Source organism: Rana temporaria, chromosome 4 (assembly GCF_905171775.1).
Source record: "Rana temporaria chromosome 4, aRanTem1.1, whole genome shotgun sequence".
In the NCBI taxonomy this organism is placed as follows: Eukaryota; Metazoa; Chordata; class Amphibia; order Anura; family Ranidae; genus Rana; species Rana temporaria.
In genome coordinates this window covers 423038007-423054733 of record NC_053492.1, presented here as the reverse complement: position 1 = coordinate 423054733, position 16727 = coordinate 423038007, and the positions used below count along the sequence as shown (strand labels likewise).

The window sequence follows — 16727 nt, the reverse complement described above, 5'->3', positions numbered from 1 at the left end:
CAATGGTTTCCAAGTTCAGCCGGGCTGGCCCCGAGTATTTCAGAGGCACTCTGGTGCCCCCACCTCTGGCCACATGCGGTATTGCATGAAATAGAAGTCAATGCAGAACAAATTATCTTTGTTTCCATTGACTTCTATTGGAAAACTTGCTTTGATATGCGAGTGCTTTGGATTTCAAGCATTCTCCTGGAATGCAAAAGTGTGTTACCGGTGCCAAGATACAATTCAATAAGTGCTTATTAAGTTTGCTGCAATCAAATAAAACATACAACCCTGTAGGCTGAATGTTTAAAATTATATTTGGTAAGGTGGATCACACTAACTTTTTAAAAATAATTACCACTCCTCTCTTCCTTATATTATCAGAAACCAATTGGGTGTATAAATTACGTGAGCTCTGTGCTCTAAAGTATAATATATCCAAAACCTATCATAAAAATGCCAGTTCAAATTATACGTGCCATACACAACAATTCCAATAATCAAAGTGCTAGTGCCCAAAACAAAATAATTGAAATAATAAAAAAAAGACCATCATCAAAAAAAAAAAAAAATGGTGACCAGTGAAAAAAGTATGCAAGTAAAAAAATGCAATAAATGTCCTCAGTGAATGATCGCTCCTTTCAAATGGTGACTTCCTGTGTGCCTACCTTTTTTTTTAGAGCCGGGTAAAAGTGATCCAGGTGGCTCTAGAGATTCTGAAGAAAACACTAACAGGTTTGCTCGATGGGCATGCAGTATAAACTCTATAAAGCCGCAGATACATACAATACACAGCCTTGTGTTTTCCGGCTTTGGGATGCGAACATCCATTCCACACCCAGAACAAAATTGAGACAGGTTGAACAGCTCTCAGCCACTCATAGGCAGCTTTGTATTCTCTGATTGGCAGAGATCGTGACATCATCCACCCGCCTCTGTGCCTCAGGCAATCAGAGGAAGCTTTGTATACATTTAGAGAATGCAAAGCTGCCTATGAATGGCTAAGAGCTGCTCAGCCCAACTTGGTGTGTTCTGGGTAGATGAGGCTGCATACAGTTTATACAGCATGTCCAGCGGGCACACCTGTTAGTGTAAGAAAATACTGTATATACTCGAGTATAAGCCGACCCGAATATAAGCCGAGGCACCTAATTTTACCACAAAAAATGGAAAAAAATTATTGACTCGAGTATAAGCCTAGGGTGTCCATCTGCATGCCTCACTGTGTCCATGTGCTTGCCTCACTGTGCCCATGCCTCACTATGCCGATGCCTCACTGTGCCCATGACTAGACTGACGTTTAACATGGAAGTCTATGGAAGGGGTGCCCGGCTTTGAAAATCAGTGCTCCCCGGGCCGTAGGTCCCCCAGACAATTTTGCATACTTGTAGAGGAAGAGTGGGGCTACATGTGTGCCAAGTTTGGGGTCCTAGAGACCTACGGCCGGCCAGTACCGGGTCCCCAAAGTCTGGGAGATCAGGCACAAAAAGGTGACTCGAATATAAGCCGAGGGGGGGCATTTTCAGCACAAAAACTCGGCTTATACTCGAGTATATACGGTAGTTCCCTTGACCAGCTTGACCCAAATAAACTATTTAATGTGACAGTAAAGCTGGAGGTCAGTTATAACTATAAACTGAAAACCAGTAAAGGCTTTAAAAGTGTCACCTATGAAACATTTGGGGTATTATATTTTTTTGCAATTTCATAGGCAATTTTAAAGCTTGACATGTTTGGTATCTACTTAACCACTTAAGGACCGCCTCCTGCATATATACGTCAGCAGAATGTCACGGCTGGGCAGATGCACGTACAGGTACGTCCTGTACATGTACCCAGCCGTGGGTCGCGGGCGGGCTCCCGCGACCCGGTCCGAAGCTCCGGGACCCGTAGTCCCGATCGCTGTTGGGGTCCCGCGATTGGTCCCCGAAGCTGAAGAACGGGGAGAGCCGCGTGTAAACATGGCTTTACCGTGCTTCACTGTGGCGGCTGCATCGATCGTGTCATCCCCTTTATAGGGAGACACAATCGATGACGTCACTCCTACAGCCACACCCCTCTACAGATGTAAACACACACTAGGTGAACATAAATCCTTCAGCGCCCCCTGTGGTTAATTCCCAAACTGCAACTGTCATTTCCACAATAAACAATGCAATTTAAATGCATTTTTTGCTGTGAAAATGACAATGGTCCCAAAAATGTGTCAAAATTGTCCGAAGTGTCCGCCATAATGTCGCAGTCACGAAAAAAATCGCTGATCGCCGCCATTAGTAGTAAAAAAAAAAAATAATAATAAAAATACAATAAAACTATCCCCTATTTTGTAAACGCTATAAATTTTGCGCAAACCAACCGATAAACGCTTATTGCGATTTTTTTTTTTTTTACCAAAAATATGTAGAAGAATACGTATCGGCCTAAACTGAGGGAAAAAAACATTTTTTTATATATTTTTGGGGGATATTTATTATAGCAAAAAGTAAAAAAGTTTTTATTTTTTTTTTAAATTTTTTGTTTATAGCGCAAAAAATAAAAACCGCAGAGGTGATCAAATACCACCAAAAGAAAGCTCTATTTGTGGAAAAAAAAGGACGCCAATTTTGTTTGGGAGCCACTTCGCACGACCGCGCAATTGTCAGTTAAAGCGACGCAGTGCCGAATCGCAAAAAGGGGCCTGGTCCTTTACCTGCATTTTGGTCCGGGGCTTAAGTGGTTAATCAATGTAATTTTATCTTTTATATTTTATATATTTATACTTTTACAAAAAAAAAACGGGTATTATATTTTGTTTGTATGCACTAAAATTCCTTTCAGTGTAATTTTTTTCTAAAAATTGCACTTGATAAACATCTGCGCAAATATCAAGCAACATAAAAAAAGTGCAACTTCCACCATTGTATTCTCCAGGGTTTCTGCTTTCAGAATATATATAATTGTTTGAGGTTTACAGTAGATAAAAAAATGCAGATTTTAACATGTGTGCACATTTTTTTTATAAAATGCCCTGGTAGAAAAGTGATTTTATTGCAGAGATTTATTGCTGGGACTTGTAGTTCTTTGGCAAGTAAGGTGCACATGTTTATCTGTTGTAAAATTGTCTCCATAACTCATAAGTGCTTTTCATAAGGAAGATTGTGGCTTTTCACAGTTCACTGAATGCTCCCCCCCCCCATCTTTCTCTTCTACTAATGTCTTGCAGAGTCCCCGTCATGGTCCCCACAGGCATCGCCTTGTTCCCCAACGATCTGTTGCTTTGTCCTCTCCTGTGGGCCAAGCAGAAGTACGTCAACATCGTCTCTTTTAATCACATGCCCCAAGGGGGCCACTTTGCTGCCTTTGAAGAGCCAGAAATTCTGGCAAAAGATATCCAACAATTTGTAGCAAAAATGGAACGAAAATAGCTGTGTCCTAAATAATGCAATAGAGGAGGCCGAGTGCAAAGAGGACCTGTCTTATATCAAGAACCTGCAACCGCTTCTTGCATAGTATTGAGTGCTATTTTTTTAAAGAAATTATAGTGAAAATATTATAGTCATCCTGCAGTTGATTGTATTTTATACCAATATATCAACATTTTTAGAATCCGCTTACTATTTCTGGGTAATAAATGTATGAAAATCGTAGGCTTATTTCTTGTTTTTTCTGTTTTTATAATTGAATGACTTTTGAATAAATGTTTATTAGTTCTTTGTACCTTAAAGCGGGAGTTCACCGATAAATGATGTTTTTTGCTCTTTTAACCTCAGATGGATGCTCATTTAGTCTAGGGGAATCGGCTAGTTGTTTTAAAATCCAAGCATTACTTACCGTTGTAGAGAGCGATCTTCTCCGCCGCTTCCGGGTATGGGTCTTCGGGACTGGGCGTTCCTTCTTGATTGACAGTCTTCCGACAGGCTTCCGACGGTCGCATCCATCGCGTCACGAGTAGCCGAAAGAAGCCGAACGTCGGTGCGGCTCTATACTGCGCCTGCGCACCAACGTTCGGCTACTTTCGGAAAACCGTGACGCGATGGATGCGACCGTCGGAAGCCTCTCGGAAACCTGTCGGAAGATGGCCAATCAAGAAGGAACGCCCAGTCCCGAAGACCCATACCCGGAAGTGGCGGAGAAGATTGCCCTCTACAACGGTAAGTAATGCTCGGATAAACTTCATTAAGTTGCATAAGTTTAATGTGTAAAAGTAATTTCAGTAGTCGTTTTCAATCTTTTTACATATGCAGCTTCCATTAAAATAAAACCTGGTGATCCTGCCATGAAGGTCTTTGTTCAGGCACGTCTGTTCTAGGGTGACAGCGCACTGTCCCTGACTCCCAGTTGTGCTCCTTTGTTTTCACGTTGTCATATGTGCCCCTGGTGGGCGAAGTGATGGCGTTGAATTATTTCCGGCCATAAGCCCAGAGTTGGGATTTAGGCCTGGTTTACATCTATGCATTTTTAGTGCTTTTTGCATTTTGCAGATTTGCACTACAGAGCATGTTCCATAGGAAACCATGTTAAAGCAGAGTTACGGCCAAATTTTATTTTTATTTTTTAATCCCAGCATTATTAAAAATTAAAAAGCAAAGTATAAAGTATAAAAAGCAAGGTCCGTTTTGGATGCTGTTAAAATATAAATTTCACACTCACCATTGTGTTCCCTCCTGTTGTGGCTGTTGCCATCATGATTGTGGGCATCTGAAGCCCAATCGATAATTCTTCCTGGATAAGCTTTGAAAAGGTTCATGCTGGGTAACCAGCATGCACCTCTCGATCTAGTGCATGCGCAATTCATCGGCGGCCATAGCGCCGATTGTTTGTAAAGTTGCCATAACAACGGGCGGCGACGGAGGAAGGTCCCGTCCCGTTGTTATGGCAACATAGATAAACACATCTCTGCGCTGTGATCTGCCCTAAATCGCATCATTTCCTGTCAGGAAATAACAAGATTTTTGATCACAGTAGTGCCCACAGACTCCTGGGAAATGATGTGTCATAATTTCCCAGAAGCACAGGCGAGGGAGGAAAGGACCTAAGAGCGCCGTGGACCAGGAAGTGGCAGATTAGGAGGGCTACATAGCAACAGGGCGATTCTGGTAAGTAAAAAAAAATTTCCTTCTAAGATTTTTTTATAGGTTTCAGGGATTTGACTGCAAAAAAAAAACTCAGGGTGGAACTCCATTTTAAATGGACTGTAATGCAAATTTTGAAAAATGCAAAAAGCACTAAAAACGCATAGGTGTGAACCAGGCCTTGGGCTCTCATTAGTCCGCACTATGCGTTCTGTTTGTGGGTGCGGAAATCGCATTGATTCCCGCACCTGAAACCACCTGCAGCCAAATAGCAATGGTCTTGCAAGGGGGGGCTGCCATTCATTCTGAATGGCACCCCCACACATCTCAGCCCACAGCACGATTGCGGGTGTGCGAACCTCAGGGAAACCACAAGGTCAGAGAGACCATACACTTTCCCTGCGGCCATGTTTTCAAAAAGGTGAATGCGCCTTTTTTGTGCGGTTTACGTGGCAAAGCAGCCCATTCAAATTAATGGGCTGCCATGCCCAAGCAAACGCGGTACACGCAGCCTGCACTAGTGTGAACCTAGCCTTAAAGTCGCAGACTTTTTTTTACATTAACGGAACTCTATGCCAATATCAATGTATGTATAGATTCAGCCCATATAGACGACTTTGGTTGCAGAGGACCTTATGCCATTTAATGTCCATTCTGTTTAGAACCAGAATCAGCACTTGAATACGTCAACATGCAAATACTGGTTGTAATCCAGTGTCCAGTGTATAAAAGTGTTAGCATGTGCTGCAAAGCACTCCTGACTATTTACACTGGCCCAGATTCAGTAAGAATCTGCGCCTTTCTTACGCAGGCAGCGTTTTTGCCCTGCGCCCACGCAAATTTTCTGCGCTGCCCGCGATTCACGGAGCAGAAGCTCCATAAATTGCGGGGGCGCTGTGTTAACTTGCCCTGCGTAAGGGCGCCTAATGTAAATGATCCCGTCGGGGGCGGGAATCATTTAAATAAGGCGCGCTCCCACGCCGAGCGTAGAGCGCATGCTCCGTCGGGAAACTTACAAGGACGTCATTTGCTTCAAAGTGAACGTGAATGGCGTCCAGCGCCATTCAGGAATCACTTACGCAAACGACGTCAAATTTGAACGTCGCGACGCGGGAACGTGGCTATCCTATAGCATTGGCTGCGCGTGCTATTAGGATGTGTAAACTTGCGCGAAACCCGACGTACGCAAATTACGTAATTTGCGTACGCAGGGCCCGCGGAAGTTTGTGAATCGGTGTTAGTATGCAATTTGCATACTATACGCTGATCACAATGGGCGCGCCCCCTAGCGGCCAACGCAAGAATGCAGCCTAAGATATGAAGGCATAAGGAGGCTTATGCCTGTCATATCTTAGGCTGCAGTCGGCGTAGCGATGTTCCTGAATCAGGAACATTCGCTACGCCAGAGCAAGTAAGCAATTGCGCCGTGTAACCTATGGTTACACAGGCGCAATTGCTTCTTGAATCTGGGCCACTGTATCACGTTGGGTTTCTTGTATTAGACATATTAGAGTTGATTTACTAAAGACAAAAAAAATGTGCACTTTGCAAGTGCGGTTGCACGCATTTTCCCCAGAGCTTAGTAAATGTGCTAACGCATTGTTGATTTCCATCATCCTATCAAGCGCAAGCAAAAATGCTTTTTTTTTATTTTCCTTGCACCTGATTGGGTAGTCTTTACAATGTGAAGCTTTACCACATTGACATTTACTAAGAAAAAAAGAGTGCAACTGCACTTCCGAAGGGCACAGTTTATTTGCCTTTAGTAAAGCCACCCTAGAGATGCACCTAAACTTCAGCTGCTGAAACGTTTTGGCCGAAAATGATGTTAGTGGCGTTCGGCCGATAAGAGTTTCAGTTTTTGGCCAAGTGCATCCTGCATTTTCGGTTTTGGATTCAGCACCAACATTTCCATTCGATGCACCTCTAATCCACACCATTATAAAATGTTTTAAATTGTGCATAAATTGCCCTAAAAGTTTCACAGTGGAAGCCTTTACCGAAAGAAGTAAGGTGGCTGCTATGCCAATCCTCCTCTGAAAAGGTCAACTGCCTGGACAGTGTGGGGACAAGGTCATTTACCACTGTGGCAGCCCTGCCAGGATGTAAACAGAGCTGTTTACTCAAGATTCTCATCGAGGCAGGTTGAGGGCAGGGCTTGTGCAAGGATTTTTGACACCCTAGGCGAAACCTTATTTTGCCACACCTTGGCTCCACCCTGACTCCACCCCCTTTGCCCTGCCCATGTTTATCCCATCTTTTTAATGAAGCGCCCATAAAATGCAGCCTTACATGTGCCCATCAATGCAGCCTCACCAGTGCCCATCAAATGCAGCCTCACCAGTGCCCATCAAATGCAGCCTCACCAGTGCCCATCAAATGCAGCCTCACCAGCGCCCATCAAATGCAGCCCCACCAGCGCCCATCAAATGCAGCCCCACCAGCGCCCATCAAATGCAGCCTCACCAGCGTCCATCAAATGCAGCCTCACCAGCGCCCATCAAATGCATCCCTACCAGCGCCAATCAAATGCATCCCCACCAGCGCCCATCAATGCAGCCTTACCAGCACCCATCAAATGCATCCCCACCAGCGCCAATCAAATGCAGCCTCACCAGTGCCCATCAAATGCAGCCTAGCAGCGCCCATCAATGCAGCCTACCTGCCCCCATCTATGCAGCCTACCAGTGCCCATCAATGAATGTTTGCAAAAAGAAGAAAAAAAAAAAAAGACCGCGCCCAGCTATACGCAGCGCCAGCTCCGAAAAGTCGTCGGATGCTTGAAAAAGGAGCGCGCCCAGCTATACGCAGCGCCAGCTCCGAAATGTCGTCGCATGCCAAAGGTTTCTGTGGCGTCACCGCGACTCACGCTGCGCTCCACGCCTCGCCCTCGATGGTCTCACCGTTCCAGCTGGATTTTCCAGCAACACGAACGGTTTTGACACAGAGAGGCACCAGAGCACTCTTTCAGCCGACATCTAGTACGGAAGAACGCCACATCCGGGACCACTACTAAAGGATCTACATGCCGGATCTCCATTACCTATTATTTCTAGATTGTAAGCTCTAACGAGCAGGGCCCTCTGATCCCTCCTGTATTGAATTGTATTGTGACTGTACTGTCTTCCCTGATGTAAAGCGCTGCGCAAACTGTTGGCGCTATATAAATCCTGTATAATAATAATAATAATAATAATGTAAGTGGATGCTGTCACCTATTGTCAATTAAAGCTATTTTGTCCCTAACCTGGAGGCGCCTTCTTCTCTTTTTCTCTTTGCATATGTTGGAGTTTTTGCTCTCATCTCCCCCTTTTTGGAAGGCTTGCCCCGGACTCGGTTCATCAGCTTCACATAGGACAGTGTCCCCCTTCCTCTCCCTTACACTGCTTCCATCCATCTCCAGTGTCTTAAATATTTATTTCAACACCCTAAGGACCTGTATAAAAACGGACTTCCTATGTTTGTTTTTCTAACCTCAATGCACTACTGATCTTCAGCGCCACCACCCCATTTGTTTATCAATGAATGTTTGCTTGCTTCCATTCACACAGTCCTCCGCCGCCGCTGCGCCTCTAACACGATGTGCGAATGGAGCGGCGGCTGCCTGCTAATGCTGAGACTTAGTTGCTTGATGCAGAGAGAAGAGAGTAGGCACACCAATGACTGGGCGCCCTAGGCAGAAATGCACCCTAGTTTGCTTAGCGGTAGCACCGGCCCTGGTTGAGGGGCTCCAGGGGACCTTTGTCATTCAGAAGAAATTGGCTTTTCAGTTTCCTCACAGTTTAGAAAAATCTGTTTTGGGGTAGGTATGTCATTTTGCCCAGGAGTGCCATTCTGTCGACGTATAAGTGCGTGCGGCGGTCGGCAGGTGGTTAAGCATGAATAACACATGGTGCTTATACTGATGTTATAAGGTTAATGCAGAGCAGAATGTTTTCCTCTTGTAATGACCATTTAAGGGAAAACTGAATGTTAATTATAAACAGAGTATATTTCCCCTTTAATGTAATCACTGACCTGGTCTTCAGCTTGGCAATGCACCAGCCTGCAAACGTCTAAACACATGCAGAACGATGATTAAATTCAGAGTTCTGTGTACAGCAAAGCTCAAATTACCCCTCAAATGTTTAATCTAATCCTCTACTCTTTTGTCAAATTCTGCATGCCATTCTCTGTAATGCATTAAGAGCGAAATTAGTTTTAATCTTAAAGGAAAACTCTCCCTGTCTCTGGTCACTGACCTGGCACAAGCATGCAGGTTGGCATGTTAGAACTCCCGATCTGCATAACTGCTCTTAGATCAAAAAGTACTGAGGCCACTTAGTTAAACCTCCTAATATACCATGGACACATTTTACAAATATTTTCAGTCTATTATGTAGTTCTCTATCCAGCCACCAGATGGAAGCTTTGTGCTCCTTTTCACATGTTGTTACCGCTCTTCTTTGCTCCTTTTGTTACGTTGCTCAGTAGCTCAAGCTAATAGCACAAAATTATCAAGGCAGTGGAATGATTCCAATTTCATCCGCTCCATCTGAGTTTCATTTCAATCCTGCCTACTGTCACGGCCTGCTGTCATTTGGACAATTGCATGTCCACAGCAAAAAAATAAAAATAAGAAAACATCTTCTGTGAGCCACAGTCATGGCTCAATTCATATACTAACTGTGCTGCTGTGTGCTAAAAAATATGACACACTGGTGGCAACTCTGCAGTGACATGATCATTATAGAGGGCTAGGGAACACTTGCTTCTATGAGGTCACTAACTCATTGGCCAGACCAGATCACAGGCGAAGAAGATTCTGCCAGCAAGGGAGTGACATCAGAGAAACTGGTAAATCGTTTTCTCGCCCTCTCCAGAGATCCTGTCATTGGTGGAAACTAGTTTGTCATAGGACTAACTGTGCTACCTACTGCGGTTGCCTTTATGCTGGGCTAACACTTAAAGGGTCACTAAAGGAAAAACATTTTTTTGCTGAAATGATTGTTTACAGGGTATAGAGACATAATAGTTAACTGATTCCTTTTAAAAATGATTAAAAATAGATAAAAAACAATCATATAATGTACCTGCAGTTTAGTTTAGTTTTTGCTGTTGTTTCCTGGTTCTCTGATGTACAGAGACAAAGAGCCAATAGAGGACAGTGATGCTTTGTAAAACGAAACTGGATTGGTGCTGACACACAGTAATCACACCTCCTTGATTAGTCACCACAGTGAGAAATCTCCCAGTACTGTGGTGATCAGGAAACAGACAACCAGGAAGTGTCCAGAACAGAGAGGAATTACAGCAACATCAAAGCAAAAACGAACAATGAGGACATGAAACCAGGACTGCAGTAAGGTAAAGGAAGCTATTTAGCTGAAAAATTTCCTTTAGTGACCCTTTAAGCCTCGTACACACGTTCGGTTTACTCGGCAAGAACCAGCGAGAAATATATAGCCGAGTATACCGAGCGTGCGTACGAGGCTTTCAGGTTTCTCGGCAAGAAAACTGCCCAGAATCTAGACAAGAAAAATAGTGAACATGTTCTCTATTTTCTCGTCGTGAGATTCTCGGCAGTTTTCCTGCTGAGAAATCCGAGAGTGTTTATACTTACCTGGTCGCCGTGGTAGTTTCCTAGGCATAGGTAGGGTGCAGCAAGATGGCGGCGACGGCATTAAATGTGACAAGCGCATGCTCGTCGTACGCAATGACGTCACTGCGTTCTTGTTTTTTTAAGAGAACCGCGGTTCCTTTGAAAGGAGAGTCTGTACACTTGGGTGGCAAGAGATTCTTGCCAAGAATCTCGTCGGGAAAAACAACGTTTTTTTCCTGACGAGATTCTTGCCCGTGTGTACAAGGCCTAAGCATGTAAAGGGGACAGCTAGGGTTAAAATAAAAAAAACTGGACTTGCTTCCTGGGTAGGAAAGAGTGAGGTTGGTATTTTATTCTCAATAAAAGGTGGCTTGAAGGCGTGGTTGCTAAGACGAATGATGCAGAGTTGGGAGGCGACATGTTGGGTTGTACAGTTCCGCCCCTGAGCAGCAAGCAAGTCCTCACACTGATCACAGCTAGAGGAGCATGCAGGGTCAGGAGTAACAGGGCACTGCTGCACTGCCTACAAGGAATCTGAAAGATATATAGAATATTATTATACAGGATTTATATAGTGCCAACAGTTTGTGCAGCCTTTTACGATATAAAGGGAGACAATAATGCGACAATACAACTCAATCAAAAAAATTAGGAGGGCCCTGCTTCTGTGAGGGACTGATAGAACAAAAAGTAATAACTGTGATGGATGAACTGATGGGAGAAATAGAAGATTTGGCTTTTAGCTGAAGGCAGGATAGGCTTGAAGAAATGAGTCTTCATGGATCATCTAAAAGTGCACAGAGTAATGCCGCGTACACACGATCGGACATTCCAACATCAAAACCGTGGATTTTTTTTCCGACAGAATGTTTGCTCAAACTTGCCTTGCATACACACGTTCACACAAATGTTGTCGGAAATTCCGAATGTCAGGAACGCGGTCACGTACAACACTACGACGAGCCAAGAAAAATTCAATGATTCCGAACATGCGTCAAATTGATTCCGAGCATGCATAGAATTTTTGTGCGTTGAATTGTGTACACGCGGTCGGAATTTCCGACAAGAACTTTTGTTGTCGGAAAAATTGAGAACCAGCTCTCAAACATTTGTTGTCGGAAATTCCGACTGAAAATGTCCGATGGAGCATACACACGGTTGAATTTCCCGACAACAAGCTCACTTCGAACATTTGTTGTCGGAAATTCTGACCGTGTGTACGCAGCATAAGAGATAGAAGGACAGATTGGGGTAGTAAGTTCCAGAGGATGGGAGAGGCCCTGCAAAAGTCCTGGAGACGAGCATGGGAGGAGGAGACGAGGGAGCTAGAAAGCAGGTTTTGGGGGGAGTGGGGAGGGTTGTTTGGGTGATATTTGGAGACAGGATTGGTGATGTAGCTCCGCAACACACTCTGGCAAGCTTTGGGGAAAAGGATGGAGGGGGGGGGTCATAACAGCAATTGGAGACATGACAGCTTGGCACCTCAATGCCTCTCCATGTTACCAGCTGCCACAGAAGCCAGGTGGTATGCAGCCTAGGACTTGGGCAATAGCTTCTTCTGCCAGGGGTTTCAGAGCTAGGCCATAGACTTATACATCTATTTCCCAGCTTAGATAAAATATTATTCACTCACACAGTATTGGTCCCCTCTACTCCGAATGGTCTGCTGTGGTTATACAGGCTGTATAATTTGCTCTGGTTCCCTCTGCTGACATTCGCAGGGATTGTTGTACACCGCCACATGTTTACTTACATATTGGTGATGACAATTATTAGATCTCCATAATCCAGTGACATATGGGGCCATCCCTCATGATACACCTGTTGTGTTTAACCCCAGCAGGCTCCAGTACAACCAGTAAGCGGCTGTGTATGGCAGCAGCTGTTCCTCCCCCCCCTCCCCCCGTGCCGTAGTCCGGGTCAGTGTAACAGAGCAGAGTACAATAGACACATTCTCAGCTTTATGACTTAATCTGACCTGGATCTCGCTAATTGGCAAACATATGGCACTGCAAGGCCTTCTCCTCTTTCATTTACTGTAACTGGAGGCTGCGCAGTTCTCTACAGTCTGCTCATCCAGCTCTTAGAGCAGCTGCAGCACCAATCAGCTCTAGACTGTCCCCTACATCAGTGGTCCCCAACCTTTTTGGCACCGGGGACTGGCTGCATGGAAGAAAATTTTCCAAGGCCCGGTTGGGGGGAGGTTGGGGATGGCATGCGGGGGGTAAGCGATTTTTCGCGGGCAATTTGTCAGCACATTATTTCTATTTATTACATTGTAGTAAAAAATAAAGTTAAACCCACCATAATGCAGAATCAGTGGGAGCTTTGAGTGTGTTACTTGCCATGCTGCCTGCCACCAGATGCGGATTGTCACTTGCCACGCTGCCTGCCACCAGATGCGGATTGTCACTTGCCACGCTGCCTGCCACCAGATGCGGATTGTCACTTGCCACGCTGCCTGCCACCAGATGTGGTAAGGCCCCAACAGATGAAGCTAGTGCCCCCACTAGGCCCTGCTCACACTCACCATGTCACTGGTTGTGTTGTCATACTCTGGGCTCCCCCATTAACAGTACTGTCATCTGCCCCTATTTATATCATAACCCCACATTACAGTCCTCAGTCCCCCCCACACATTACAGTCCTCAGCCTCCCCCCCCCCCCCACACACATTACAGTCCTCAGCCTTCCCCCCCACACATTACAGCCCTCAGCCTTCCCCCCCACACATTATAGTCCTCAGCCTTCCCCCACACACATTACAGTCCTCAGCCTTCCCCCCCACACATTACAGTCCTCAGCCTTCCCCCCCCCCACACATTACAGTCCTCAGCCTTCCCCCCCCCCCCACACACATTACAGTCCTCAGCCTTCCCCCCCACACATTACAGTCCTCAGCCTTCCCCCCCCCACACACACATTACAGTCCTCAGCCTTCCCCCCCACACATTACAGTCCTCAGCCTCCCCCCCCCACACATTAGTCCTCAGCCTCCCCCCCCCACACATTACAGTTCTCAGCCTTCCCCCCCCCCCCCACACACATTACAGTCCTCAGCCTTCCCCCCCACACATTACAGTCCTCAGCCTTCCCCCCCCCCACACATTACAGTCCTCAGCCTTCCCCCCCCCCCCCACACACATTACAGTCCTCAGCCTTCCCCCCCACACATTACAGTCCTCAGCCTTCCCCCCCCCCCACACACATTACAGTCCTCAGCCTTCCCCCCCACACATTACAGTCCTCAGCCCCCCCCCCCCACACATTAGTCCTCAGCCTCCCCCCCCCACACATTACAGTTCTCAGCCTTCCCCCCCCCCCCACACACATTACAGTCCTCAGCCTTCCCCCCCACACATTACAGTCCTCAGCCTTCCCCCCCCCCACACATTACAGTCCTCAGCCTTCCCCCCCCCCCCCACACACATTACAGTCCTCAGCCTTCCCCCCCACACATTACAGTCCTCAGCCTTCCCCCCCCCCCACACACATTACAGTCCTCAGCCTTCCCCCCCACACATTACAGTCCTCAGCCTCCCCCCCCCACACATTAGTCCTCAGCCTCCCCCCCCCACACATTACAGTTCTCAGCCTTTCCCCCCCCCCCCACACACATTACAGTCCTCAGCCTTCCCCCCACACATTACAGTCCTCAGCCTCCCCCCCCCCACACACATTACAGTCCTCAGCCTTCCCCCCACACATTACAGTCCTCAGCCTCCCCCCCCACACACATTACAGTCCTCAGCCTTCCCCCCCACACATTACAGTCCTCAGCCTTCCCCCCCCCCACACATTACAGTCCTCAGCCTCCCCCCCCCCCCCACACACATTACAGTCCTCAGCCTTCCCCCCCCACACATTACAGTCCTCAGCCTTCCCCCCCCCCACACATTACAGTCCTCAGCCTCCCCCCCCCCCACACACATTACAGTCCTCAGCCTTCCCCCCCACACATTACAGTCCTCAGTTCCGTCCCCCACACATTACAGTCCTCAGTTCCATCCCCCACACATTACAGTCCTCGGTTCCGTCCCCCACACATTACAGTCCTCGGTTCCATCCCCCACACATTACAGTCCTCGGTTCCGTCCCCCACACTTAGGGACGGATCGGAGGGAGGCACAGCATGAGGAGAAAAGTTGCAGGGAGGGAGGCGGGACAGTTCTGGATGGAGGGCCGAGGTAACAAACAGGTGATTGGCTGCTAGGATGAAGGACAGTCCTAGCAGCCAATCGCCTGTTTGATAACCTCGTGCAGCTCCGCCCTCCACCCAGAATTGTTCCGCCTCCCGCTGTCGGCTCTATGAGCGACGCAGGAGGAAGAAAAGTCTCCTTGCGGTCCGAATGGCAGAGTGCCGCGGTCCGCATGTGGGGCTCTCTCATGCCGCCTGCTCGCGGCCCAGCTGCAGAAGTGCCGCGGCCCGGTAGTGGGCCGCGGACCGGGGGTTGGGGAACACTGCCCTACATCACCCGAAATATAAGGCCTGACCCTGACCCGCAATCTAAATATCTGAGGTACAGTGGCCATCACACATTTTAATCATTTTTTTTCTTTTTTTTGGTTAGTACTAAAATGTTACATTTTTAAACATAGTGGCCCGGATTCAGAAAGGAGATACGACGGCGTATCTCTTGATACACCGTCGTATCGCTGAGTCCGGCCGTTGTATCTATGCGCCTGATTCAGAGAATCAGTTACGCATAGATATCCCTAAGATCCGACAGGTGTAAGTGTCTTACACCGTCGTATCTTAGGCTGCATTTTCTGGCTGGCCGCTAGGTGGCGCTTCCGTTTGTTTACGCGAGGAATATGCAAATTACTATTTACGCCGATTCAGAAACGAACGACCGCCCGGCGTTTTTTTTTTACGTCGTTTGCGTTCGGCTTTTTTCGGCGTATAGTTACCCCTGCTATATGAGGCGTAGCTAATGTTAAGTATGGCCGTCGTTCCCGCGACGAAATGTGAAATTTTTTCGTTGTTTGCGTAAGTCGTTCGCGAATACGGCTGGACGTAATTTCCGCTCACGTCGAAAGCGTGACGATTTGCCGACGTCATTTGGAGCATGCGCACTGGCATATGTCCACGGATGGCGCATGCGCGGTTCGTTGAAAACGTCAAAAACGTGGGGTCAGTACTATTTTACATAGTACACGCCCCCAACCAGCCTATTTTGAATTAGGCGGGCTTACGCCGGTCCAGTTACACTGCGCCGCCGTAAGTTTAAGCGCAAGTTGTATGTGAATACACAACTTGCTGCTCAAACTTACGGCGGCGTAGTGTATCTGAGATACGCTACGCCCGCCTAAAGATAGGCAAAGCTCTCTGAATCCGGGCCATTCTTTCTAATACTAATAACTAATGATTTAACCACTTGACTTCCGGAAGGTTTACGCCTTTCCCTTACCAGACCATTTTTTTTCGATACTGCACTGCGTTCCTTTTACTGACAATTGCGTGATCGTGCGACACTGTACCCAAATTAAATGAATGTCCTTTTTCTCCCAAAAATATAGCTTTCTTTTGGTGATATTTGCTAGCTAACATAGGCAGGGTAGCCGACCTGCTCATGCTCAGTTGTGTCTTTTATGGAGAGAACATTCACTTGTTCTCAGATATAGCCACATGATAATTGTATCACACATGTGGGCGTGTATACAGGCTGCAGTGCAAATCTCCTCCTACCTGAACTCTCAGCACTGCAGAACCTGTGCAGCTTATCACTGACCATGGTATACAGATCAGCCAAAAAGCTATATAGTGGCAATATTTTAATGTAAAAAGAAGATTTTTTAAGCCGTGGACACTGTGGAGGGGCAGATGAACTATTTTCATTATACTGGGTTTAGTAACACTTTAAGAGTAAGTCACTGGTACTTGGTGTCTGGTATCATCGGTGTTAACCACTGTTTACAACCTCTTTAAAACGACAAATAAAGGATTTTAAAAAAATGTCATACCTAGCTGACAAATATTATGCCGCGTACACACGATCATTTTTCGGGTTGTAAAAAACAAAGGGCCAGATCCACAAAAACCCGCCGTAACGTAACTTTTGCCATTTAAGTTACACCGCCGCAAAATCTCTACCTAAGTGCCCGATCCACAA

General features: G+C 46.5%; 1 protein-coding gene across 1 annotated transcript in view; it reads left to right on the top strand.

Annotated features, from left to right (window-relative positions):
- EPHX1 (epoxide hydrolase 1) overlaps positions 1-3676 on the top strand; it is an 89752-nt gene extending 86076 nt beyond the window's left edge. The window contains exon 9 of the mRNA XM_040351373.1: positions 3185-3676. Coding sequence (XP_040207307.1) covers positions 3185-3386 — 202 coding nt within the window. The 3' untranslated portion in view covers positions 3387-3676. The remainder of the gene's footprint in view (positions 1-3184) is intronic.
- Positions 3677-16727: the final 13051 nt, after the last annotated feature.